At 40.7% G+C, this 24,958-nt stretch overlaps 1 protein-coding gene across 2 annotated transcripts in view; it reads left to right on the top strand.

The window, feature by feature from the left end:
* kpnb1 (karyopherin (importin) beta 1) overlaps positions 1-24,958 on the top strand; it is a 42,923-nt gene that overhangs the window by 5,473 nt on the left and 12,492 nt on the right. The window contains exons 1-13 of one of the 2 annotated variants that reach the window (XM_085966183.1): positions 3,702-3,834; positions 6,909-7,091; positions 9,285-9,485; positions 11,091-11,243; positions 12,036-12,095; positions 12,202-12,291; positions 13,679-13,789; positions 14,416-14,517; positions 19,376-19,600; positions 20,881-21,072; positions 23,048-23,178; positions 23,597-23,744; positions 24,801-24,872. In XM_085966183.1, the coding sequence (XP_085822309.1) occupies positions 3,766-3,834; positions 6,909-7,091; positions 9,285-9,485; positions 11,091-11,243; positions 12,036-12,095; positions 12,202-12,291; positions 13,679-13,789; positions 14,416-14,517; positions 19,376-19,600; positions 20,881-21,072; positions 23,048-23,178; positions 23,597-23,744; positions 24,801-24,872 (1,737 nt within the window). In that variant the 5' untranslated portion in view covers positions 3,702-3,765. Of the gene's footprint in view, positions 1-3,701; positions 3,835-6,908; positions 7,092-9,284; positions 9,486-11,090; positions 11,244-12,035; positions 12,096-12,201; positions 12,292-13,678; positions 13,790-14,415; positions 14,518-19,375; positions 19,601-20,880; positions 21,073-23,047; positions 23,179-23,596; positions 23,745-24,800; positions 24,873-24,958 lie in introns of those variants that run through there. The other variant, XM_085966182.1, reaches the window with a different exon arrangement.

The following is a 24,958-nucleotide window of genomic DNA, read 5'->3' as shown; positions in this document are numbered from 1 at the left end:
GTGAGCAAGAGGTTGGATGTACAGTTCTGGTGATCTGTGAGTGAACCAAATCCCAAGAAATTTCTTCAGTTGGAGCTGAAATACAAGTGTAATCTTCTCTGCTCCAACATTGTTCTAGGTTATCTGTACATAAGAACATAAATAGGAGCAGGAATAGGCCACTTGGCCCCTCGAGCCTGCTACGCTATTCAATAAGATCATGGCTGATCCTGGGCTCAAAGCCACTTCCTGCCCACTCCCCATAACCCTTCGCTCCCTTATCTTGCAAAAATTTGTCTATCTCCACCTTAAATGTATTTACTGACCAGCCTCCACGGCTCTCTGGGGCAGAGAATTCCGCAGATGTATGACCCTCAGAAGAAATTGCTCCTCATCTCGGTTCTAAAAGGGCGACCCTTTATTCTAAAACTATGCCCCCGCGTTCTAGATTTCCCCACGAGGGGAAACATCCTCTCTGCATCTACCCTGTCAAACCCCCTCAGTATCTTATATGTTTCAATAAGATCACCTCTCATTCTTCTAAATTCCAATGAGTATAGGCCCAAACTTTCTTCATAAGTCAGCCCCCTCATCTCAGGAATCAACCTAGTGAATCGCCTCTGAACTGCCTTCAATGCAAGTATATCCTTCCTTAAATAAGGAGACCAAAACTGTACGAAGTACTCAAGGTGTGGTCTCACCAATACCCTGTACAGTTGTAGCAGAACTTCCCTGCTTTTATACTCCAACCCCTTTGAAATAAAGGCCAACATTCCATTTGCCTTTGAGTACCGAGGTAGGTAGGTCAGTCTGGCTCCAAGTGGCTGGAATACTGCAAGTGCATTAACACAAAATGCTGGTTGGCCTCTTCCTCAATCCTGAAGCATCTCTCGGGCGAAGCACTAATTGTCTTTTGGAAACAGAAGCCTGGCAGAGCACGTTTGGTGAGGAAGGAAAAGGTGAGTGGAAAATTAGAGGCTGCTGGAGTTGGGGATTGTTAAAATTGGTCAGGATTCCAGCTCCAGATGGAATTGCAAGTATGTGGGTATCAAATCAAATCAATTTTATTTGCCATATGTATTAATACAATGGAATGTTTTTACTCCCCGATCATCTCCACAATAGGCTGTGGGAGCTCTCAGACACATCGCTATTCTACAGCGCCATGTTCAGTAAAAGTCAATTCAATTGCGTCTAATGGCAGTGGGAACGCGATCTCCGTCTCCGTGGACTCCTCCTCCCTGTTGCCGGCTCCACAATGTGGTGTCCTTCTCATGCTCACCGTCTGGCCTCAGGTCTCCATGCCCGGCTCTCCCTCCTTCCCCTCGAACTGCGAGCTTCCCGCACTGTCGCCGGTTCAAATTTGCAACGGGCCGGGGCCTGCCTCTCTCACTCACGTCCGGCCTCCAACCGCCATGCCCGGCTCCCCCCCTCCTAGTCCGAAACAGAAATTCACGACGAGGAGCTGCCGGGCGACGTGCCAAAGCGGGTCTTCATGGCTGCTGCTTCCCGCTGCTGCGCTGTGAGGACAGGATTGGATTTGGCTGTGATGATTATGGTCAAGGGCACTTTAAATGTTAATTTGGAAAAGGTAATGCACCTATAGAACTGGACCAGCAGGAAATCGATGCTTTCCAAAGTGGAGGGGCGATAGTTGGGAATACTTAATTTTAAAAAAAGACAACCGGAGTGGTTGCACAATTTGGGTAGCTGTTTTTAAACTTTTGTATCTTTTATGGGCTGCAAGTTTATATGTCCCCAATTTTTTTTCAGTCTTCTGAAGACTCCAATGTGGTTGTGCAGGCAGCTTTAAGGCACTTCACCCAAATGGCCATTTTTCATTTGTGAGCCTGGACAGTGTATGCAAGCCCAACCCGGCACTAATTACCAGCAGTGGGGCACTAGATAGCAATCTGCAACGGGGGCTGTGACTGATCTCCTCCCTGGCCCAGGGCTGATGCTGTGGCCAATTGTGCATCTCCTCCTCTTCGCTCTGCAATCAGCTCCGGTCGGAGGTGCCTTTACCCAGTAAATCACCAGGGAAGCCTTTTCTGACCAAGAAGGCATGTGCATTGCCTCCAGACTTGAGTGAATGCTACTCTTGAAGTGGCTACAAAAGGTTCAACAAGACTGTATTCAAACACCACCCCTGCCCAATACCTCCAAGAAAAAGCCTGTTATCAATAATTTACTGTATATGAGAATATACGGGTGCTAACCTTTATCCTACTGTTTGGTGCATTTGGTTGATGTACCAGTGTGTCACACTCCATTATGCTGTAAGAGCATTGATCCTATGTTTCCACTGATTTTAAGCAATTTTTTCAGGTGGGTATTTTCAACTTTCTAAATTAGAGGTTTTCCCAATAAGTGTTTGAATTCTGGCACTTGGGTTAAGAAAGTGGGTACTGTACTGCATCCTTTAAGCAAGATCTGTACTCTGGCCAGGATCACATGAATGACCTAATAGCTTGGTGTACCATAAATATGCCATTGGTTTTATAGGATGTCGCTGAAAACAAAAATACTTCAAAATTATGGCATAGGTTCTCCCTTCTGTCCACCGAAATGGTCAGACTGAATGGTAGGTACAGGCATAACTAAGAAATTCCAACTAGGAACCTGGTGTATAGATAAAAATATAAAATCGGCTGATAGTGTAAGTCTTCCTGCTGTAGTATCTTAAAATATAAATTGGTCTGTCTTTGGAAACTTCAATTCCTCAATTTCACCTGAATTTCTCCAATACACTCAACATTTATATTCCCTAAATACATGTTTGCAGCGGAGTTCTATTTCTGCATGTAAAATGGAACCCTTGGCATCAAAGTTAACAAACAGTACTGCATGACACACACCCTATAGGGTGAATTATCTTCATTTTAGATTTTAACCTGAATAATTTCAGACCTATTTTCAAGCAACTTTCAGACTTAGCTACAGTTGTTTGCATGTTACAAGTTTAATCCTATCTAATAAGCTTTTTTGAGTGCTTTCATGTTGGAAGCATTTCATCAATTTAGAGATGATTTTCCAGCTCTCGAATGTGGAGCTGGGCATTCAACAGCTATGAAATGTCACATATATAATCTTCTAATATTATGTTACACTCAACACTACTTAGTTGAAGTGTGATCTCTTAATCCAGTGACAATATTGATATTCATTAGCAGTTTTACTGAAGCAGATTCCTGTAAATTTGCATTACTTGCCACCAGTACCATATACCTGGTCTGTTACTTTATAGGGCAATTTCAGTTATCTGAAATTTGCAAATTTTATGGGGAAGAAAACAAATCGTTGTGAAATTTTGATTAGCTGGATTTTTGTAACATATCTTGCAGCCAAATAGGATAGGTGTTTATTTTCTGCTGTCCAATGCAATATTAAGGGTAGCAGAGCAATCAAATTAACTTAGCGCATTTTTGAGCAAAAAAAGTTATGTGCCATTTTGAACATAAATGGCAAGAATGCCTTTTAAATGGCTTTATCTATAGTTCTCTGGTACTTGGAGATCACCATTAAAACATTTCTCCCCATGATCTAGGTCTCCCACCCCTCACCATACACTATACCCTGACCAGGAAGCTCATGATATTCTAATCTCTAACTAGTCACTCATGGGTGTCCTGTCTTTTGTTTCCCTCCCCCTTGGCTAGGTTGCTGAGATCTGAATGTGTGCTGAGTCAGATGTGAATCCTCTGCAGTGCCACTTGGCTGTCCCAGGTTTTCATCAATTAGTGGTTGCATTGAATGGCGACGCTCAATTAGAACCAGTTGCCATTGATGATATGGACAATACGAGACTTCAGATTGCCCCTGATTTCTGATTCAAGGGAGCACATTTACAGCCAGGTATCTTTGCAGCCTCTTGTTATTGAGTGTGTTTAAACTGCTCGAGGCAGCCTGGGAATGCAGTGTCTCTGTAGAACTCCCCAACTACAGGAAACTCCCTTTTAACCGGCACCTAAATATCAGGAAATCTCTTTCAACCGGCAAAATTCAGGAGTAGGTTCAGGTAAGTTTTATTATATATTAGTGGCTGTGTAACCGGGGTTCCTGCACCTGTGGCCGTGCAACAGGGACTCCTGGATCTGTGGCCGTGTAACCAGGGCTCCTGCATAAGTGCCATGTAACCGGGGCTCCTGCACCTATGGCAGTGTACGGGGCTCTTGTACCTTGGTAAGTATACCTCTCTGTAATCCGGACTTTTTGATCAGTGCCGGATAAAAAAAGTTTCCTGTACTTGGTGGAAGAGCCATGGAAATGCCAGGAAAACAGTTTAAACATTAATGGCATTTTTGCAGCTCGTCTGCTGAAAGTATGGTAGGTGAGCGGAAGAACTCCCACAGAAATTCATCTCCATTGTGCTTTCATGCTTCCATACTGCATTCACTGGCAGCGTGCCCCATGTCCTCTACCAAGCCTGTTTTTTAGATTTTTTTTTTTTCTTGGTGTAGATGACGCTTGCATTTATTGCTTATCCCTAGTTGCTCTGAGGCTATTAAGTCAAATCAAGTAGACCAGACCAGTTAATAATTATAGAATGATACAGCACAGAAGGAGGCCATTTGGCCCATTGTGTCTGTGCCAGCTCTTTGGTAGAGCGATCCAATTAATCCTGCTCTTTCCCCATAGCACTAAGTGTTTTTTCCTTTCAAGTATTTGAATTTTATACTTTAATGAGATCACCTCATTCTTCTAAACTCTAGGAATATAGGCCTAATCTACTCATTTTGAACACCTCTTATCAAATTTCCTCAACATTCTCTGCTCTAAGGAGAACCATCCCAGCTTCTCTAGTCTCTCCACATAACTGAAGTCCCTCATCCCTGGTACCATTCTAGTAAATCTCCCCTGCGCACACTTCCTTGACATCCTTCCTAAAGTGTGGTGCCCAGAATTAAACACAATACTCCAACTGAGGCTGGACAAGTGTTTTATGTAGGTTTAGCGTAACTTCTATTAATAAAGCCAAGGATCCCGTATGCTTTTTTAACAGCCTTCTCAACTTGTCCTGCCACCTTCAAAGAATTGTGTACATACACCCCCAGGACTCTGTTCCTGCACCACCTTTAAAATGGGTGGCAGGTTCTACTGAAGGACATTTGTGAACAAGTTGAGTTTTACAACAGTCCAGAAGCTTTCGTGGCCATTTCTGATACTAAAGTACAAATTAACGTTGATTTCTGTTTGCCGTGGTGGGATTTGAACTCTGTCTGGGTTACTAGTCCAGTGCCATAACCACTGGGCTCCCAATACCCTGTTTTTGAGGTGTGCATGAATGTCCTAGACTGTTCTTCCCTACTGAATGAAGCATCCAAGACCCATAACTTGCTCTGTAGTTAATGGTGATCAATCATCTAGTTTATAGTGCTAATCAACAGAATGCAGGATATTTGGGTTTAGCACCTGGCATGAGCCGTTAATACCATTCCAGCATGATCGTTGACTTTGCTTCTCTCCTAACACATTGCTTAAGACATCTGCCTGTGGGTGTACGCTCAATATTGTAAGAGAATAGCTTGCTGGTGATAAAAGAAGACAATGTAATGTTGCTGTTGCAGTTTTATTTTTAATTGCAGTGCAGAACACTTTTCTGTAAACTGAAAATGCTGGGAGGAGGTCAACAGTGCAGCAAATCTGATCAGCGTGTCATTGGGTAAACGCATAGTGTGGAACTGCACCATACAAACCAGAATGTTCACTAGTCTGTACTGAGTTGGGACATTTGGGCTGTGACCATGGGCCCCAGTGTCCTTGGAGAAATTGAAACCAGCAGTTGTTCCCACTCCTGATAGCTCTTCACTGACTCCTGCTGGTAAGTACTCCTGTTGGTGGCAGTTGAGGACAGATGACTCCTTTTATCGGACAGCACATGCTGTCCAGCCTTGTGCTTGAACAGCGATGTTCAGATAAATGCCACTTTTACTCCCCTTTCTGTATCCTTCAATTGCTTTGCTTCTCCAGAAATACATCCAATTGTCTCTTGAGCCTGTTTATACTGTCTATACTTTAATGCCCTTCCTTGATGGATTGTGCAATAACTTTATTAACTTCCCAATTTTTCACTTGTGTCCCCTTGCCACTACATGCCATCCCACTTTGTGAAGAGTTCCAAATGACTGGTGATGCTGGGATATGACTCCAAATGGAACAAGTTTCTTTTACAATTGGATAATAGCTGCTGTACTTACTGTCACTAGTGTAATGTTCGCTCAGTTGTAAATGCTCTTGCCTGAGTCAGAAGGTTGTGGATTCAAGCTGCACTCTACAACATGAGCACTTAATGTAGGCTGACTCTCCAGTGCAGTATTGAAGGTTTTTTTTTTAGTGGCATGTGAACTCTTTTTTTATTTAAAAAAAAAAAAAAAAATATGGGGACAATCTGTGTCTTTTTTTCTGTAACCTATCCCCTTCCCACTTCTAGTTTGCACCCTTTGCAGCTGAGGTGTTAGACGCAGGGCCTTCTATCAGTGCCCACCTATGGCAAGGTGCCAGAGACCACCCAGGCATGACTTCTCTCCAAAAGAAGTGACTACAGCCTCTGCTCAGTTCTTGGTCTGAGTTCTGTGGATCTGGATCTGTTCCTACTGTCTGACACTGAGCATTAGTGCTCTAATATTCTGTCACCCAAATACCCTAACTACTTGGTTTTAAAGGCATCTCTCTAGTCTCACGGATAGCTGCTAGATGGCTTTCGCTGTATGCAAAAATATTGGAACTGCTTATTTTGATTAAGTTTCAATTCTTTTTAACCACCGTTTCTATTGTATCAGTTACGTAGTACAGAATGTCTTAAAGCCAAAAACATCCCGGGCTCTTGCTCAAATGAGTTTTGAACTTTAAACCAGAAATACACTATTAGTAATAATGGGAATTGTGACTACTGAAGTAACTTTTTTCCCCATTTCTCTCTCTCAATCTAGCCTACCTTCTTGGTGGAACTCTCAAAAGTACTAGCAAACCCAGGAAACAGTCAGGTTGCTCGAATTGCAGCTGGTCTACAAATCAAGAACTCGTTGACATCCAAGGACCTTGATGTCAAGACACAATATCAGCAGAGGTGGCTGGCAATTGACAGCAATGCTCGTCGAGAAATTAAAACCTTTGTAAGTTATGGAGGCTATGATAACTTTTTAAGATAAATTTAGTATTGAGGAAATTTGTTTAATATTTCTTGAGGGGCAGGGAGGCTGGGTGCTATTCTAAACATAATTTTAGACTTTCCAAAATAAAAATCTAATTGGTAGAGAAAATGAAACACAAAAACCCTTCACATTCTCGGACTTGTTTTTAATGTGAGGTAAATAGTGTTCTTCTTTTCAATAACAGTTTTGTTCAAGTCTGGGTAAAATCTGCAATTTTACAGCGGATGGAGAAATTTGGAACCTCCCCATGTCCATGTGGGTCTGCAGTTTTGTGTGTGCATGACCAATTGTTCAAGAACTGTTCTTAGTTTTCTAGATTTTAAGATGCTTGCATGCAAATAATTTAGGAGAGAATTTTTCCATTTCAGTTGATATTAATGTCTTGCACTTCTTCACTATACCATGCACTGAGTGACGTGGTAGAATGTGTTGTCCTGCATCCCTGATATGAATCTAGTGCAGATTTATTTATTCAGAAACGTTTAAGGAAAAATTCCTGCTGTAAAATCTGTTTGGGCAGTCTCCAGGTTCTGGTAGACTGGTATGTAATGCATTGATCTGGCAATTCAGGCACAAAAAAAACTAGTCAAACTGAAGTTTATTTGCAAAAGATTATTAATAATTGTACATCAAAAATTGCCTGCAACTTTAGTTTTACAACCAGTAACTTAATTGCCTTATCTGACGTGATTAAATGATTATCTAATTTTGAGTAGGTATTCAGGATATTTGCACCATGTATATTTTGTATGGATTAATGTTCATACAGATAGTGTTGCTTATAATACAGATTTGGTGGAACGTGGTTTTTTTGGAAAAAGGAAAGTGTTACTGCAGATCTGGACACACAATTGTGCAGCATGTGTATTCATGTTTGCAATTGCCTTGTGATTTAATTAGACCAAACTCCCTTTTTGGTCATTTAGCTTTCAAGTTCCAAGTTTTAATGTTGTGGAAGAAATTTTTTGTTAATATATAGTTAAGAGCATTTGGATATGTTCATGTAATATATTATGGCCTTTGGAGCTGGCAGTGTTAACATACTGATAGTGTAAGATAAATAAATCCTTCCAGTCAGCTTTCCATATAAGCACTTTTCAAACATGATTGCTGTAATAGAACGTCCATTATACAAATCTGTGCTTTCGTACTTCAGAACATGTCTGTTTAATGCCATCTTTTACCAGCAGCCCGTAGGAAAATTTACATTTTACTCATGCACTGGCTCATTAGCATCAATCAAACAAATTCCAACAGAATGCATGGATCCCAAACCACTGGGGATCACATCTATTTGCTTGCAACTTAATGCACAAAGTTTCCCCTTGTGTTTCTTGAACTTTTTAAAAAAAATAATCCAAATGAGGTCTTCACGTCTTCTGACTGAGGGTCTGCAACTGAAACGTAAATTTGTCTGTTCTCGCCACAGATGCTGACTTGCTGTGTTTCCAATTATTTTATTCTTTGTTTCTGTTTGATATACAGCATCTGTACTATTGTGAATTTTTACTTGAGAGTTTCGAGTACCACACTAGGAACCAAAGCAAATATTCTCCACTATTTTGGTTTGTTTATGGTCCCTGTGCTGTAGGACACTGAACTGTATAAAACTATGAATGCTAGTAGAATAGTGGTTCAAAATGCATATATTAATATATGCAATGGCTGTATTGTGTCACATCAAGATGGTATTGTGCAGTTCCCAAGTGCAGGATCTGACCTACATAGTGTATATGTTTTGTGGGCTCGTGGGAATCACTCATGCAAGCTGTAAAATACATGGTTGTATTTAAAATACCAGCTATTTGGTTAGTGGTGCGTGTACTATATTTCAAAGCTTTCTTTAGTCAGTGGTTTTGCTTTCTTTACTGGCCTAAGTATTTTTCTATCTTTTTCCCCATCTTCTTTAAATTTCTCTCTAGTGACCACCTAGTTCTAAGCTTAACAAGTTAATAGTTTCCACTAGTGCCTCCCTAACCTAATTAAAGTGTGGGGGTATGTGACTACAGTCCTATTCTCTATCTTTTAGCTTATGACATATTTCTGCAATGGAATTTAATTGAACTCTAGAACCTGCTGAATTGTTGCAAATACTAGTTACTCATCTTTGAAGAACTAAACTTTGTTTTAAATTTTTTTTTACTGCTCTCACAGGTCTTGCAAACTCTGGGAACAGAGACCTACAGGCCCAGCTCTGCATCTCAGTGTGTTGCAGGAATCGCATGTGCGGAGATTCCTGTTGTTCAATGGCCTGAACTCATTCCTCATCTGGTTGCAAACGTAACGAACCCTAACAGCACCGAACATATGAAAGAGGCTACTTTGGAAGCTATAGGTTATATATGCCAGGATATAGTGAGTATTTTATTTAAAATTATGCTTTAGAAAATATGGTACTGGTACTACTTCTCTGTTTATGTTGCAGTAGCAGTAACCATTGAGTATTAATTTTCATTTTGTATGGAGCATGTCACTGAGAATGTTTCTGATGTGAGCTGCATAATGTGTATTGATCTGAAAAGAAATGGCACAGCCAATGGAGCGCACCTGAGTTTTAACCCACTGTCGCCCTTTGGCATTGATGTATATATGAGATCACACTGAAGAACTGATGCTGGCCACTTTTACTTCAGCAGTAATTATATTTATAAGCCCTTCCAGTGGAAGTGGTTTTCCAAGTATAAACTAGTTTCTGTTATGCTAAGGCAGGGTGAATTCAGCAACAATATTCAACATGACAGTGCAAGATTGCATTTGAATTTGCCAGTCTGGCTGGGGTATTCCCCAGTGTTGGAGGGTTTATAAAGGCCAGCAGTTGGCTGGTAGGGCTTCGTGCCATGGTGGATGCAGCCTATATGCAGCTGAAGGATGCTCTTAATCTTCATTACAATTAGCTCTCATCAGTCTGAGGTGCTTCCAAAGGCATTGTCTGTAGTACACTTGCCATCACAGTCAACTCTGCAAAATTAATGGGGCCTCGGGTTTAAGTTGGATACCAAACATTGAACTAGATTTTCAATCTATTTTTGAATATTGAGGTCTTATTACCAGCATTAGAGTTTCGTGTTAAGTAATATAAAAATGGTCATATCTGCAATGATGAGAAATCATGCACCACACTGATTAACTGATGTGTATGATTACAGCTGAGACAGATTGGCTGGTTTTTTCATAAGTTACATAGTATCTTGCATGCTTAGCAATGGTAAGTTATTGTTTATACAGGGGTATTAACCTTGCACTAACTGGGTGTGCATTTATCTGTTAGCAAAGGGAGGAGGCAGCACTTGGGTAGAAACTCCAGTATTTTGACTTGTTCAATTCTGCTCTGCTGGAAGCTTAGTGTTTTGGGTGCCTATTTGCACCTTGAGCTGAAGTAAGGTGGCAATTTTGGACCAGTCGGAACTTCTGAATTCCCTGCAAATGACCCTAAGTCTGTGCACAGGACCTCCCCATAATAAAACTTGAGAGAAGCTCGAGGTGCAATCTAAAATGGCAGACCTCTATGGAAGATGAAATAAGTCATCATGGAGTCACTATTAATTTGAGATGAGTTTTTTGAATTATCAGAGGCTCTGAGAAAAGTATCTAATGCTTTGTAGTGGTACCCTTGTGTATACTCCTGCAATATTAGTTTGAAAATTGAAGTTAGTCACTGCACTGTATTCCATAGCTTTCAAGTTGTTGCATTTTAAAATGGCACTAACGCAGACTTGAAAGTGGGCTCTTGTTTTGTAATAAAATAATCTTGTGCAGTTTTAAACTGACCAGTCTACTTTGTGAAAACTAGTTAAAATGTAGGAATATATTCGGATAACCAATTAATTCAGTAATCCTAGTGAGTCTGCCCATGGAACTTGGCAGGTTAGCGCATTACATAATCTTTAAAGAATACTTATAACATGAGCCAGAAAATGAAGGGGAAAACTTAAAAGTTGAGCAACTTTTTTGCTTTTTCAGGACCCTGAGCAACTACAGGACAAATCGAATGAAATTCTTACTGCGATTATTCAAGGAATGCGGAAGGAGGAGCCCAGCAACAATGTGAAGTTAGCTGCGACAAATGCACTGCTCAACTCCTTGGAATTCACCAAAGCTAACTTTGACAAAGAGGTAAGAGGCCATCTTTCCTGTGGTGATACCAGTTTTTCAGCTGCGTTCTGCACTCGTTCACGGACTGCAGTGGTTCAAGAAGGCGGCTCACCACCACCTTCTCAAGGGCAACAAATGCTGGCCTTGCCAACGACGCTCTGACCCCATAAATTAATTTTTAAAAATGCAGGTTTGATGGGCCTCCATCTGGATGTGAAATGACGGATAGCATCAAACCGAGTCAATCAAGTAAAATCCCAGGAATCGATATCTGGGAATATAGCTGCATCAATGTGTTTTTTTTCCCCAAATAGTCCCTTCCTACTTAAACTTGGTATTTTAGGTATCTGGTCTCAAGTCTGTGATGAGAAACCATGCACCACGCTGCATTCCACCTGATGAAACACAATGAAATAAATCTGAGACTTGCTGACCATGCTTTTTAACTGAAGTTTTCTGCTGACTAAAAAGAGCAGACCTGTTTTGTAGAATTCCTTCACCACTGATTGTTGAATTTGTTTCAATCCGTGATGGTAATGAAGTCAGTGAATTCTACACTCAATGTCTGATTTTGGTCATTTGAAAACATGAAATACAAGAGCAAAAGAGGATTGAGACACCAGCTTGGCTTTCAATGTTTATGATTTTGTGGAAATTCAGTAGAATGCCATTTGCCCCTTGATATCTACTATAACAGAATATCTCTACCTGATTGGCTGCACAAGCATTGCTATACATTTATCTACTATGAAGACTGGCGAGGTTAACATTTTGATGCATCTTTGCAGACATGTTTGTTTTATTTCTTTGCAGTCTGAGAGGCACTTTATTATGCAAGTAGTCTGTGAAGCAACCCAGTGTCCTGATACAAGGGTAAGTAGTCTTCCATTAAATTCCCTAAAATGTAAAACCTTCCAATATCGTAATTTTATTGATGGAACGGACTTTTTTGAATTAAACAGTTGTTTCAATTTAACAGGTACGAGTTGCTGCCTTGCAAAACTTGGTGAAGATCATGTCCCTTTATTACCAGTACATGGAGACGTACATGGGTCCTGCTCTTTTCGCTGTAAGTATAATTTATATTTGAGATCTAGTTTTTTGCCCTGTTTAGGGGAAATAAGGTTTAGTAGCAAAATGTGAATCCTTAACCTCCCAATCAGCAGATTAGAGTCTCTGGAATTTGTCATAACTTTGTCCTAGGTAGGCATTTTCTATGCAGTTAAAACCGGCTTGCAGCAACATAGCTGTTAGCCCGATGGTAGCACACTAGTCGGAGTCAGAAGGTTGTGTATACAAGCCCCATTCCCGAGACCTGAGCACGCAGCCTAGGCTGACACATCAGTACAGTACTGAGAAAGTGCTGCATTGTTAGAAGTACTGTCTTTTGGATGAAATGCTGAACTGAGAACCTCTCTGCCTACTCAGATGGACATAATGTATGCCATGGCACTACTGGAGTAAGCGTGGGGGAGTTCTTCCAGTGACCTGGCCAACTCTGCTTAAAAACAGAATTTCTGGTCATTTATCTCATTGCTGTTTGTGGAATGTTGGTGTGTGAAAATTGACTGCTGCTGTCGCCTACGTTACAACAGTACCTGTACTTCAGAATTGGCTGTGAAGTGCTTTGGGATATCCTAAGGATGTGAAAGGCAGCATATAAATACAAGTTATTTCTTTAGAAAACAAAGGCTGCCATGCTGCAGTACCTCACACTACTGCTATAGAAATGAAGAAGCACAATGTCATGTTGAATTAATTTCTCGACATGCTACCCAAAAAATTAATTTAGATAAAATAAATTGCTTATTCTGTTGCTAGTTTCAAGCGTAATGAGATGATGCACCATGCTAACTGCAAGCTGATTCGTATAGTGCCATGAAGCTGAGAATTATCATGTCCTTTCCAAATATATGATGAGATGCCGACTAAAAAGCTGACGGCTTTTATATTGTATTTAAGTTATGCCGTTGCTGTCAGAAGGTTACTCTGATTTGATCCAGACTTAATATTGTAAAGCTGCAGTATGAGTTAGTGCATAGAGTAAATCTTGTGATGTGTTCTATAATTTAAGTATTGGAGCTGGCACCATTTTAGTCTAAACTGACTATTTAAAAGCTCAAGTTTTCATTTGACATTGCTGTATTCAGGTAGGTTGGGCCATGTATTCCACACCAAAAAATTGTAAATTTGGTGATGTGGGTTTATAACTAAATAATCTCATTGGAATATTCATAGACATGGGGTGGCCACTTGCATTTTATGTCTCCGTGACTTTCAGCAGTGGATTAGTAAACTTTGTGATAGTTCGCTTCAATGTTACTTTAATTTGGGCCTGCTCTCAGAAAGGCCGTTGTATATTAATAGTATTGCCAGCAATCGATCCATGAGCAAATAATTGTATTTATTGTGTATGAATGTTCAACACTCTTTTATATTTTTTAAAAACCCTCAAGATTACCATTGAAGCTATGAAGAGTGATATTGATGAGGTAGCCCTACAAGGAATTGAATTCTGGTCCAATGTCTGCGATGAGGAAATGGATCTTGCTATAGAAGCTTCAGAGGTATGTTTAAACAGTGTACTGCAAAACCTTAAATAAATTTTCTATTTAAAACCACTGGATATATTCAACTTAATTCTTAGCCTGTTTCTGCCCTCTTATTTAAAAAAAAAAGTCTTCCCTGTGTATGATGGCCCTAGATTAATAACTCTGCACAAATATAGGCATGAAATGATCTCAAAATGCTAGAAAATCTTCCTTTAGAAGAGATGTTAAGCCAAGGCCCCATCTGCCCCCTCGGGAGTAAGCTTTTTTTTCCAAGATAATGATTATAATGACATTGTTTTGCCGTGTTAAGGTGAAAGAGATGTGGTTGTAGTTTCAGATATTTAATCGCCACTGAAGTCAATATGAGAACCACTTTTTCCTGCAAGTTCAAACAGATGGTGCTGCATATATGACACACGAAGCTGGCTGTTAGTCTATGATGATAAACCATGCACCACGCTGAAACTGTTCAGTTGATGGATATATTAAAACAAAGCGGAGACTTGATTCGCCAAGCTTTCAATGAGTATTTGAAGCTAGTTCAGGTTCAGTACTGCACTACTTAAAGGAGTGGTTGTTAACTCTTAGGAATCTTTTTTTTTATAAGCAGTTTACATTAATTTTACTTCATCTTTATACAGGCAGCAGAACAGGGAAGACCTCCTGAGCACACAAGTAAATTCTATGCCAAGGGGGCACTGCAGTACTTGGTACCCATTCTTACCCAGACACTGACCAAACAGGTAACTGTGACATTTCAGTGCATTAGATGGATTTATGTGATGCCTTTTGATTCATGTTTGCAATTGTGCTATTTTCATTTGAATTAGAATTTGATGGTGCGATAAACGAGCAAAATATCTTGCAGCTAAGTTCTTCCTGTAACTTTTGATTTAATTGCTATTTGTGGCATGCTTGGAATTGCTTTCATATGATCAGTAAACAATACTAACGGAGCTGTGGAACACTACATGGTGCATAACATTCTGCTTCTGAAGTGCAGCGTTGTATGTTAGTGTCCCTTTAAAGCTGAGGACTGTAATCGCTATACATTCTTATGATCACCTCTTAGATGATCCCATGGTCAATTAGAGGTGAGGCTCGCCTTTTTTTTTTAGTGATTCTTGAAGTCTGTTAAAAGCTATTTTGTAATGCTAGCAGATTTTCTCTTGGCTTGAAAATGCTCTGCGTTTTCTTTTTTTAAGTTTTGCATCTAAGTGTGTGACAAGCATGTCCTCTGCTATTTTTTCATAATAAATTTGTATATATTTCATACAACAGTTGAACTGTGTTCATGGTAAGTGGGATAATGTGCAGTTTTATGGGCCATGTAATACAGAATATATTCTAAGTTGAAGCTATGTTCCTTTTAAGGCCATAGTTTAATTCCTGTTGCCTAAATGTTAGGTGAGGTCAGGGTTTAATTGCTGCCCAGGCTGTAATCACAATCCTAGCTGCTTTGTTTTGTCATTACTAAGGTCACTTAGACAGTTTTGCTCCTGTGTCAAATAACTGCCCTTATTTGTTCCTTTTCTGCCCCCTCTCTTCCCACCGTATCTAATATAATACGAGTCTTGTTTATAACACATTTCCTCCAAGTGTAATGCTTGCTGACACAATTAAACTTGCCTATTTGTTTCCCTTGCCTCTGATCTAATTGCCTTTCATTGGCTGTAAAGTGCTTCGGGACATCCTGAGGTCATGACTGGCGCTAAATAAACACACGGTTTTCTTGTCTTCAAACTAGGTGGCTTTATTGAACACTTGCTTCAAGACCTCCCAGTTCTGGCTCTAGCATGTTCTTCAGAGCACCACTTGTCTTGGAGCTAATTGGTCCTGTCTCACAATGCTGTCTGCCCCTTCTTGATGCAGTTTGCACATTACAGTTGTAAAACAATCTTTTATTTAAAAAATAAAAGGGGAGAAACATAGAAGATAGGAGCAGGAGTAGGCCATTCGGTCCCTCTAGCCTGCTCTGCCATTCAATGCGATCATGGCTGATCATCCAAGTTCAGTACCCGGTCCCTGCTTTCTCCCCATACCCCTTGATCTCTTTAGCATTAAGAAATATATCCAACTCCTTCTTGAATATATTTAATGAATTGGCCTCTACTGCCTTCTGTGGTAGAGAATTCCACAGGTTCACCACTCTCTGGGTGAAGAAATTCCTCCTCATCTCTGTCCTAAAAGGCCTACCCCTTATCCTTAGACTGTGACCCCTGGTTCTGGACTCCCTGACCATCGGGAACATCCTCCCTGCATCTAGTCTGTCCAGTCCTGCCAGAATTTTATAAGTTTCAATGAGATCCCCTCATTCTTCTAAACTCCAGCGAGTACAAGCCCAATCGACCCAATCTCTCATCATACGTCATTCCTGCCATCCCAGGTATCAGCCTGGTGAATCTTCGCTGAACTCCTTCCATGGCAAGAATATCCTTCCTCAGATAAGGTGACCAAAACTGCACACAATACTCAAGGTGTGGTCTCACCAAGGCCCTGTACAACTGCAGCAAGACATCCTTGTTCCTGTACTCAAACCCTCTCGCTATGAAGGCCAACATACCATTTGCCGCCTACTGCACCTGCATGCTTACCTTCAGCGACTGATGCACAAGGACACCCAGGTCTCGTTGCACTTCTCCTTCTCCCAATCTATTGCCATTCAGATGATAATCTGCCTTCCTGTTTTTGACACCAAAGTGGATAACCTCACATTTATCCACGTTACATTGGGCAGATGCAATCACCCAACCTGTCCAAATCATCCTGTAGTTTCTCAGCATCCTCCTCACAGCACACACACCCACCCAGCTTTGTGTCGTCTGCAAATTTGGAGATATTACATCTAGTTCCCTTGTCTAGATCATTAATATATATTGTGAATAGCTGGGGTCCAAGGACCGATCCCTGCGGTACCCCACTAGTCACTGCCTGCCACTCGGAAAAAGACCCGTTTATTCCAACTCTTTGCTTTCTATCTGCCAACCAGTTCTCTATCCAAGTCAATACCATGCCCCCAATCCAATGTGCCTTAACTTTACATGCTAATCTCTTTTATGTGGGACCTTATCGAAAGCCTTCAGAAAGTCTGAATACACCACATCCACTGGTTCTCCCTTATCTATTTTACTAGTTACATCCTCAAAAAATTCCAGTAGATTAGTCAAGCACGATTTACCTTTTGTAAATCCATGTTGACTTTGTCTGATCCTGTCACTGTTTTTCAAGTGCTCTGCTGTTGCATCTTTTATAATGGACTCTAGCATTTTCCCCACTACCGATGTCAGGCTTACCGGTCTGTAATTCCCCTTTTCTCTCTACCACCTTTTTTAAATAGTGGGGTAACATAGCTACCCTCCAATCCATGGGTACTGTTCCAGATTCCATCGAATGTTGGAAGATGATCAGCAATGCATCTACTATTTCTAGGGCCACTTCCTTAAGTACCCTAGGATGTAGATTATCAGGCCCTAGGGATTTATCGGCCTTCAATCCCATCAATTTCCCTAACACCATTTCCCTACAAATACTGATTTCTTTCAGTTCCTGCCTTTCATCAGACCCTATGTTCCCCGACATTTCCGGGAGGTTATTTGTGTCCTCCTTTGTGAAGACAGAACCAAAATATCTATTTAATTGGTCTTCCATTTCTTTGTTCCCCATTATAAATTCCCCTGATTCTGACTGCAAGGGACCTATGCTTGACTTCACCAATCTTTTTCTCTTCACATATCTATAAAAGCTTTTGCAGTCAGTTTTTATGTTCCCTGCAAGCTTACTCTCATTCTATTTTCTCTTTCTTAATTAATCCCTTTGTTCTCCTTTGAATCCTAAACTGCTCCCAATCCTCAGGTTTACTGCTTTTTTTGGCCAATTTATATGTCCTCTCCTTGGATCTTATGCTATCCCTAATTTCCCTCGTTAGCCACGGTTGAGTCACCTTTTTTGTTTTATTTTTATGCCAAACTGGGATGAACAAATTCTGTAGTTCATCCATGCGGTCTTTGAATGTTTGCCATTGCCTATCCACCGTTAACCCTTTGAGTGACATTCCCCAATCAATCCTAACCCAATTCGCGTCTCAGACCATCGTAGTTTACTTTATTTAAATTCAGGGCAAGTCATTTATTGGTGGGTGCTTCCGACTGGGAACCTTAAAACCTTAGTAGCAGACAATATGTTCATTCCACAATATAACTCCTTCCCTTATGAGAGTATCGTGTAACTTACCATGAGGAACCGCATGGGAGATATGTACATACGGGTGTATACTTGCCATGTTTTGTCTATTTGGTACACTTTCAGAATTGTACCAGCTGATTGGCACAGATCTAATTCATAAAATAACAAAAATCAGAACTGTGGTGGGGACTATGAATCTAGAGTGGGGGAATAGTGGCAGGAAACCTACCAATGAGGAACTATTAAGCATCTTTGAAGAAAATAGAGAATGACTAGTGAGAAAAATATCAGTAAAAGACAGAAGTTGATCATATTGCTCCAATAGTTGGGCATCTTGGTTGCCATCTTGTTTCTGCTAAATTGAGCAGGTTTAACTGAAAATAGGGTTTGTAACAGCAGACATTAAAAAATCACAACTTATTTTAAAAAAATCATTGAACTTAGCTATACAATTGTATTTGATGTGCCTGTAACACTGTTTTTTGTCGAAGACCTTGTGCTTGTGTAGGAAACCTGATCTTTGAGTTCTCGCAAGTTCCAAGACCCGTCCATGTTAGGTGAGGAGATTGATGCTAGCAGACTATCGCTCCCAGCATGCACTTGCGCATACAATTTTTTTATTCGGATTGCCAGCAAGACTAACCATTCATGGAGCCTTCCAGGACTTGTTATTTGTATAACACCTTCTCCCCATGCAAATTACTAATGAAAAGCCGCAGGGAGTCATTCTTTTTGTAAAGTGAAAGCAACTGGAATTTCTTTTTACATAAATCATCAAACAGGCTAAAGCATGGAACTTTTTTGCAGGTAATTCTCCAGGGTATGGTTGGGGGGGTTGTGTTGCTGTATTCTGGGAGTTTACAGCATGTTAGGTGTGATAAATCAAATGAATGTGGAATCTTTTAGATTTTCTAATGTATTCTACATGTTTATTGTCACTGCTTTCGAGCTCAAAACAGTTGATCATAGATTTATTTATGCAAGTGTGGTGTTCACTGCCGTATATGAAAAAGTAATTATTTCATTATCTGAGAAGGTCTCTTATAAACTTATTTCCAAGTTCTTGCACCACCCCACATCCCTTTGCAAAAGAGTAACCTCTGACAGATAGTGGCCTAGTTCCCATCATGCTTGAATGCAGAACAAAATAAATAGGATTAGGTAGATTTTAAGCCTCAATTCAAGGCATATGTAATTATAATGGTTTCTATTTTGAACCACCTAATTTCCTGTTTTCAGATTGGCGTCAACTTAATCAGCAAGTTGACACTGAGTTTTGTGTCCATTATGTCCACTGCTCAAAAATACTGAGGTGGTATAATTACTGATTTGAATATGTACATGTTCAATGGGTTCTTGACAATTACATTGCTGGAGTGTGCTATTTTTATTTAAAATCATTCATCCTTTCACTATTAGGATGAAAACGATGACGATGATGACTGGAACCCATGCAAAGCTGCTGGTGTTTGTCTCATGCTGCTGGCAACTTGCTGTGAGGATGACATCGTCCCACACATACTTCCATTTATCAAGGAGCACATCAAAAATCCAGACTGGAGGTACAGAGATGCAGCAGTGATGGCATTTGGCTCTATTCTGGAAGGACCTGAACCCAATCAACTAAAACCACTAGTGATACAGGTAAAAGTATATCCTACCGCCATTACATTTCCAGTCATCGTACTGCTGAAACTACTAGACAGTGTCCCCCAAATACTTCACCTTGACTTTATCGGGCAGTTGTGTTTATACATATACAGATGATATTTGGATCTTAAGAGGCATATTAAGAGAGCCGAGTATACAGGTGCTCTTCCAATTGTAAATTTTGCTCAGAAAATCAGTCAGCCAAAGGTGTTTGGATCAGGATGTTTATGTATCGGGAAATGATGTGTTGAAGGTCTCGCCGGATTGGACTGTGATTGAGTAAATTTAATTGTGCATTTTGTCAGGTAACTAACGTGTAGATTTTATTGGAGCGTGCGCACTATAGTGGTGGGATGTAAGTTGATAACCTGCGATTTTACCACTGCCGAGTTCCTATTTTCAACTGCGTGGCTGGGAGCTGCCAGGTCTCGCTACAACTGTAATGCTGGCTGTTTCTGGACTGCTCCGTTTCTGCTCCAGTAAACTAACATGGTTTGATTTTGGTGCTTTGGATTGAATTATAATTTTTCTGACTCGCCTTCAATAAGATTTGTTGGAGGGTGTGGCTTAAAGTGGGTAACATGTTTTTTTCTGTCTGCAATATGGATTGCTGACTTCTATGTCAGAGGATCTGCTTTGGCATGGAAATTGTCCAGAGTTGACTTGGTGAGGGGAGAGTCATCCTTGAGCTATGATATGACTTGCTATTGTGGCAGTAAAATTTGGCTTTGAAACTGTAGGTGTTCTTTACACTGAAATTTTCAAGTAATCTCCAAAAGTGGCAATAGAATTGCACACATGTTCACAGCAGTGATAAGTTACTGCAAGACTTCAGTAATTTCAGACTATAGAATTAAAGTTGTGACATGTAAATACTTTTGGCTAGAATCATAGAATGTTTTCAGCACAGAAGGCGGCCATTCGGCCCGTCGAGCCCGTGCCGGCTCTCTGCAAGAGCACTTCAGCTAGTCCCACTCCCCTGCCCTTTCCCCGGAGCCCTGCAAAAAAAATTTTATTCAGCCTATTTATCCAATTCCCTTTTGAAAGCCACGATTAAATCTGCCTCCACCGCCCTCTCGGGCAGTGCATTCCAGATCCTAACCACTCGCAGCATAAAGTTTTACCTCGTGTTGGCTTTGGTTCTTCTGCCAATCACCTTAAATCTGTCCTCTGGTTCTCGACCCTTCTGCCAATGGGAACAGTTTCTCTGTTAGCCAGTGTGTGTAAAAGTCCTCGATAGTTGTCGTTGTTCATAAATTCATTTCTAATTGCAGGCAATGCCCACGCTGATAGAGCTAATGAAAGATCCTAGTGTCGTAGTTCGGGATACTACGGCCTGGACTGTGGGCCGGATTTGTGAGTTGCTTCCTGAGGCTGCCATCAATGACATGTACCTGACCCCTCTACTGCAATGTCTCATTGAAGGTCTTGGCGCTGAACCTCGAGTGGCTTCGAATGTTTGTTGGGTAAGTTGCTGGTTGAGCAGAGAGCTACATGGGAAATTTTTTTTTTATTATTTATTTATTTATTTATTATTTTTTTTAAACTGACCTCTGCTTGATGCTAATTTATACTGATAAGGTTTGAGCTTTTATAACCCACAAGCGAGTGATTGGTTGGCACAATTGTTTTACACTTTTGAGTAAAGTTTTGACGGTTACATCAAGCCATTCGCTTGATACCTCTACTTATCAGGTGTGCAAAAAGACATAGTGGGTATACTACAAAATAGACTTGACTATTCCAATGCACTCCTGGCTGGCCTCCCATGATCTACCCTACGTAAACTTGAGGGCATCCAAAACTCGGCTGCCCGTATCCTAACTCGCACCAAGTCCACTTTACCTATCACCCCTGAGCTCGCTGACCTACATTGGCTCCCAGTTAAGCAGTGCCTCGATTTTAAAATTCTCAGCCTTGTTTTCAAATCCCTCCATGGTATTGCCCCTCCCTATCTCTAATCTCCAGCCCCACAACCCCCTGAGATATCTGCGCTCCTCTAATTCTGGACTCTTAAGCATCCCTGATGTTAATCGCTCCACTATTGGTGCCTTCAGCTGCCTAGACCCGAAGCTCTGGAATTCCCTCCCTAAACCGCTCTTTCCTCCTTTTTAAGATGCTACTTAAGATCTACCTCTTTGACCAATCTTTTGGTCATCTGCCCTAATTTCTCAATGTGGCTGTCAAGTTTTGTTTTATAATACTCCTATGAAGCGCCTTGGGACGTTTTACTACATTTAAGGCGCTATATAAATGCAAGTTGTTGGATATAAAGCTCACTTTTATTACTTCAACTATAGTTGCCTTCTAATGCCAGTGTCCATTTTGAGTTGTAATTACTAAAAAATAAATAATTAGTTACATTGTAAACCTTCAAATACTTTTTATTTTTATATAAAGACTGGTCATTAGCAAGGAGTTATGGTGGTGATACTAAATATAGGTTTTATGTTTGGAGAACTAATGCTATTTTACTAATGTGGAGCAATGTCAGCTGGAGGTGTGTAACTATGAAGTCTAGCTGCAAATTTAAATTTTAACTATTGAGTATCATTGCAAATACAGGTTAATAAATTCCTGTCATTTTATGACCCAGCAACTTTTGGTGTACATTTGCGAAGAAAAACTGGCTTGGTTCTTGTGCGCACGCTTGGTTTCAAAGAAAGCATCTTCGTAACCTAGTTAGCTGCCAGAAAAATATGAGTCTAACCATGCTACAAGTCCATTAACTGTATTGGAATTCCAGTGACGGCCCAGTGATGCACTACCTGGTATGATACTGATTCATGCATGTCAAGAGCACACCAGGTTCCATCCTTGTCTGAGTCCTGAAAAGTCCTGCGTTTTTACTGCTGTTTGCAGTCCAGGTTTCTTCTGGAAAAATACGAGGGGGAGGATGATGGGTGAGGCCAAGATCTGCTCTGGTGCCCTGTGTGATCATACAGACTGCCAGCACTCGCTGTCTAGGGTTATAGATGGGGAATGGTCACTTGGGCAAGATACCAGAGGGCTACTCGTACCCATCAATCTTCCCGTTAAGCTGTGGAGCTGCACAGCGATCTGAAGGACCCGCACAGGCCGCTTGCCAGCTTGTAAATGGCAAAAACAGCGCATGTGTGATAATTTGAATGGGCCGCGCACCAATAAAAAATTAGCGCGAACATTGGTACCCATGGAATATCCCAGTATGAAGCCAGTACGAGAGAGAGAGAGGTGGGGGGTGGAATCGGGGGTTAGAGCGAGAAACTTTAATGACTGAGTCAACTGCAGAGTTGGTGCCTTGTGAGGATCTTTTTCTCTGCCTGTAATTATCATTCTACCGATCTATTGCGCTTTCTCCTAGCAAGATTAACTTAAACCTGACAACTGTTACAATTAGACCTTTAGTCTTAATTAATAAACTTTTAAAATCTCTAAGTGTAGTCTAACCATTTTTCACAGGCATTCTCCAGTTTGGCAGAAGCTGCTTATGAAGCTGCAGATGTGGCAGATGATCAGGAAGAACCAGCAACATATTGCTTGTCGTCCTCATTTGAATTGATAGTGCAGAAACTGTTGGAAACTACTGACCGGTAGGAGAAGTTCCTTGTGCCCTTCCTTAATGTATGTTCGTTCTTTGCGATCTAGGCAGTCTGCTGTGGAGTTAGATTTGTAGCTTGCTTCTTGCGACTGATATTATTGCTCATGATTAGATTTCATTACTACAGCATAAACCACATTGGAGCATTTGCTACAAATTTTTGCATCTCAAATTCTCAATGTAATATAGCTGCTTAACGTTAGTACTTTGCAGTGGCTTGGTTTGACAGTTGAATTTACAATTTGCAATCGTGAGAGTTATTGTTAGTACTTAATTATTGTACTATTGGGTTATTCTGGCAGTGGTCTTCGATTTGGATGTCGAATCCCGTGATATCTTAATTGTTCTTGCTGTATCTAATAATTCTGAAAATGAAGATTTGCTCCACTAAGTAAAATGCTCTTCTTTAGGCCCGATGGGCACCAGAATAACTTAAGGAGTGCTGCATATGAGGCACTGATGGAGATAGTCAAGAACAGTGCCAAGGACTGCTACCCAGCAGTGCAGAAAACAACTCTGGTCATCATGGAAAGGCTACAGCAAGTATTGCAAATGGAGGTATGTGAAGTATACTTGCAGGGTGATGCCAACCTACTGTCTTTTTTTTAAATCTTTTTCACCTGCCACATTTTATCTTAAATTGCTATTCTGGCTCAAAAATGTTAGTGTGGGAAGATGGAAAGTATTGCAAATGGAGTTATGTGGTGTGTAAGTGGGTGGTGTATATAAAAGCTTTCGTTGACTGTTCCTGTTGAGGTTAAACAGATATACTTGTGTGTCCAATTTTAATTCTTTCACGCTCTGAATACTGTGGACAGCAAATATTTTTCCACAATTTAATGACTGATCAACTGCAGCCAAAGTGCCAATAGGAGAACTGAATGCCCAAAGTTATAATCTAGTTATGTGCTTTTTGCTGTTTAACCTGTCTCAACTATTAAATTCCTTTTCACATTCTTTGAGGTTTCTTTGGCAAAAGTGCTTTAAAATACTTGAGCATTTGAGAAACATAATGGGGGTGAAAATTAATTGAGAATTGTAGGTGGAAACCCACATCCTGCCACTTAAGGGCAAAGCACACACCTATGCCCTAAGATGCTGCCATGAAGTGATGTAACATTGATGTAGATAGAAAGTATGCAGGGAGACTTCAAGGAGAAGTGATTAAATACAAAAAATAGTGGGGTGCAATAGTATTTAGCCTATATATTTACTAATCCAGTCATTATTGTCTCCGAGAATTATTTGCTGCATTTCCTCTGGCAAATAGGCACCAAAAAGATACCAACATGCAAATGTGATGGACAAGAAAAAACCAACTGGCCCACAGGGCCTATCCCATACAGTCATGATGCAACTGAACATTGTGATCGCCTCGCCCATCAGTAACCACATAATCTGGGAGAGGCAAATAAAAACACAAAAATCCTTGACCAATTCGGGGGAATGTGAAAAAATCCTCTGGCCCCTAAAGGGGATCAAAATGAGTTCCAGGCGACCACAGTGACAATGTGACACGTCACGCAGTACCCCACCTACCTTTTATATGCCGAAGGATGTTGTATTAAAATGGCTATAAAAGTCCTTGCTAATCTTGCTTTTTGTTCCATTCAGTCTCACATTCAAAGTACCTCGGACAGAATTCAGTACAATGATCTTCAGTCTCTGCTGTGTGCTACTCTACAGGTAACTTGGTTTTTCTCCCATATATCTTTATGTTCTGGTGATATTGGTTGGGTTTGATTTTGTGGCGGACCACACTTTACTGTCTC

The sequence above is a fragment of the Somniosus microcephalus genome, chromosome 24, assembly GCF_052327205.1.
Source record: "Somniosus microcephalus isolate GS21.2 chromosome 24, FLI_Smic_1.0, whole genome shotgun sequence".
Classification (NCBI taxonomy): Eukaryota; Metazoa; Chordata; class Chondrichthyes; order Squaliformes; family Somniosidae; genus Somniosus; species Somniosus microcephalus.
This window is presented reverse-complemented; position numbering and strand designations above follow the sequence as displayed.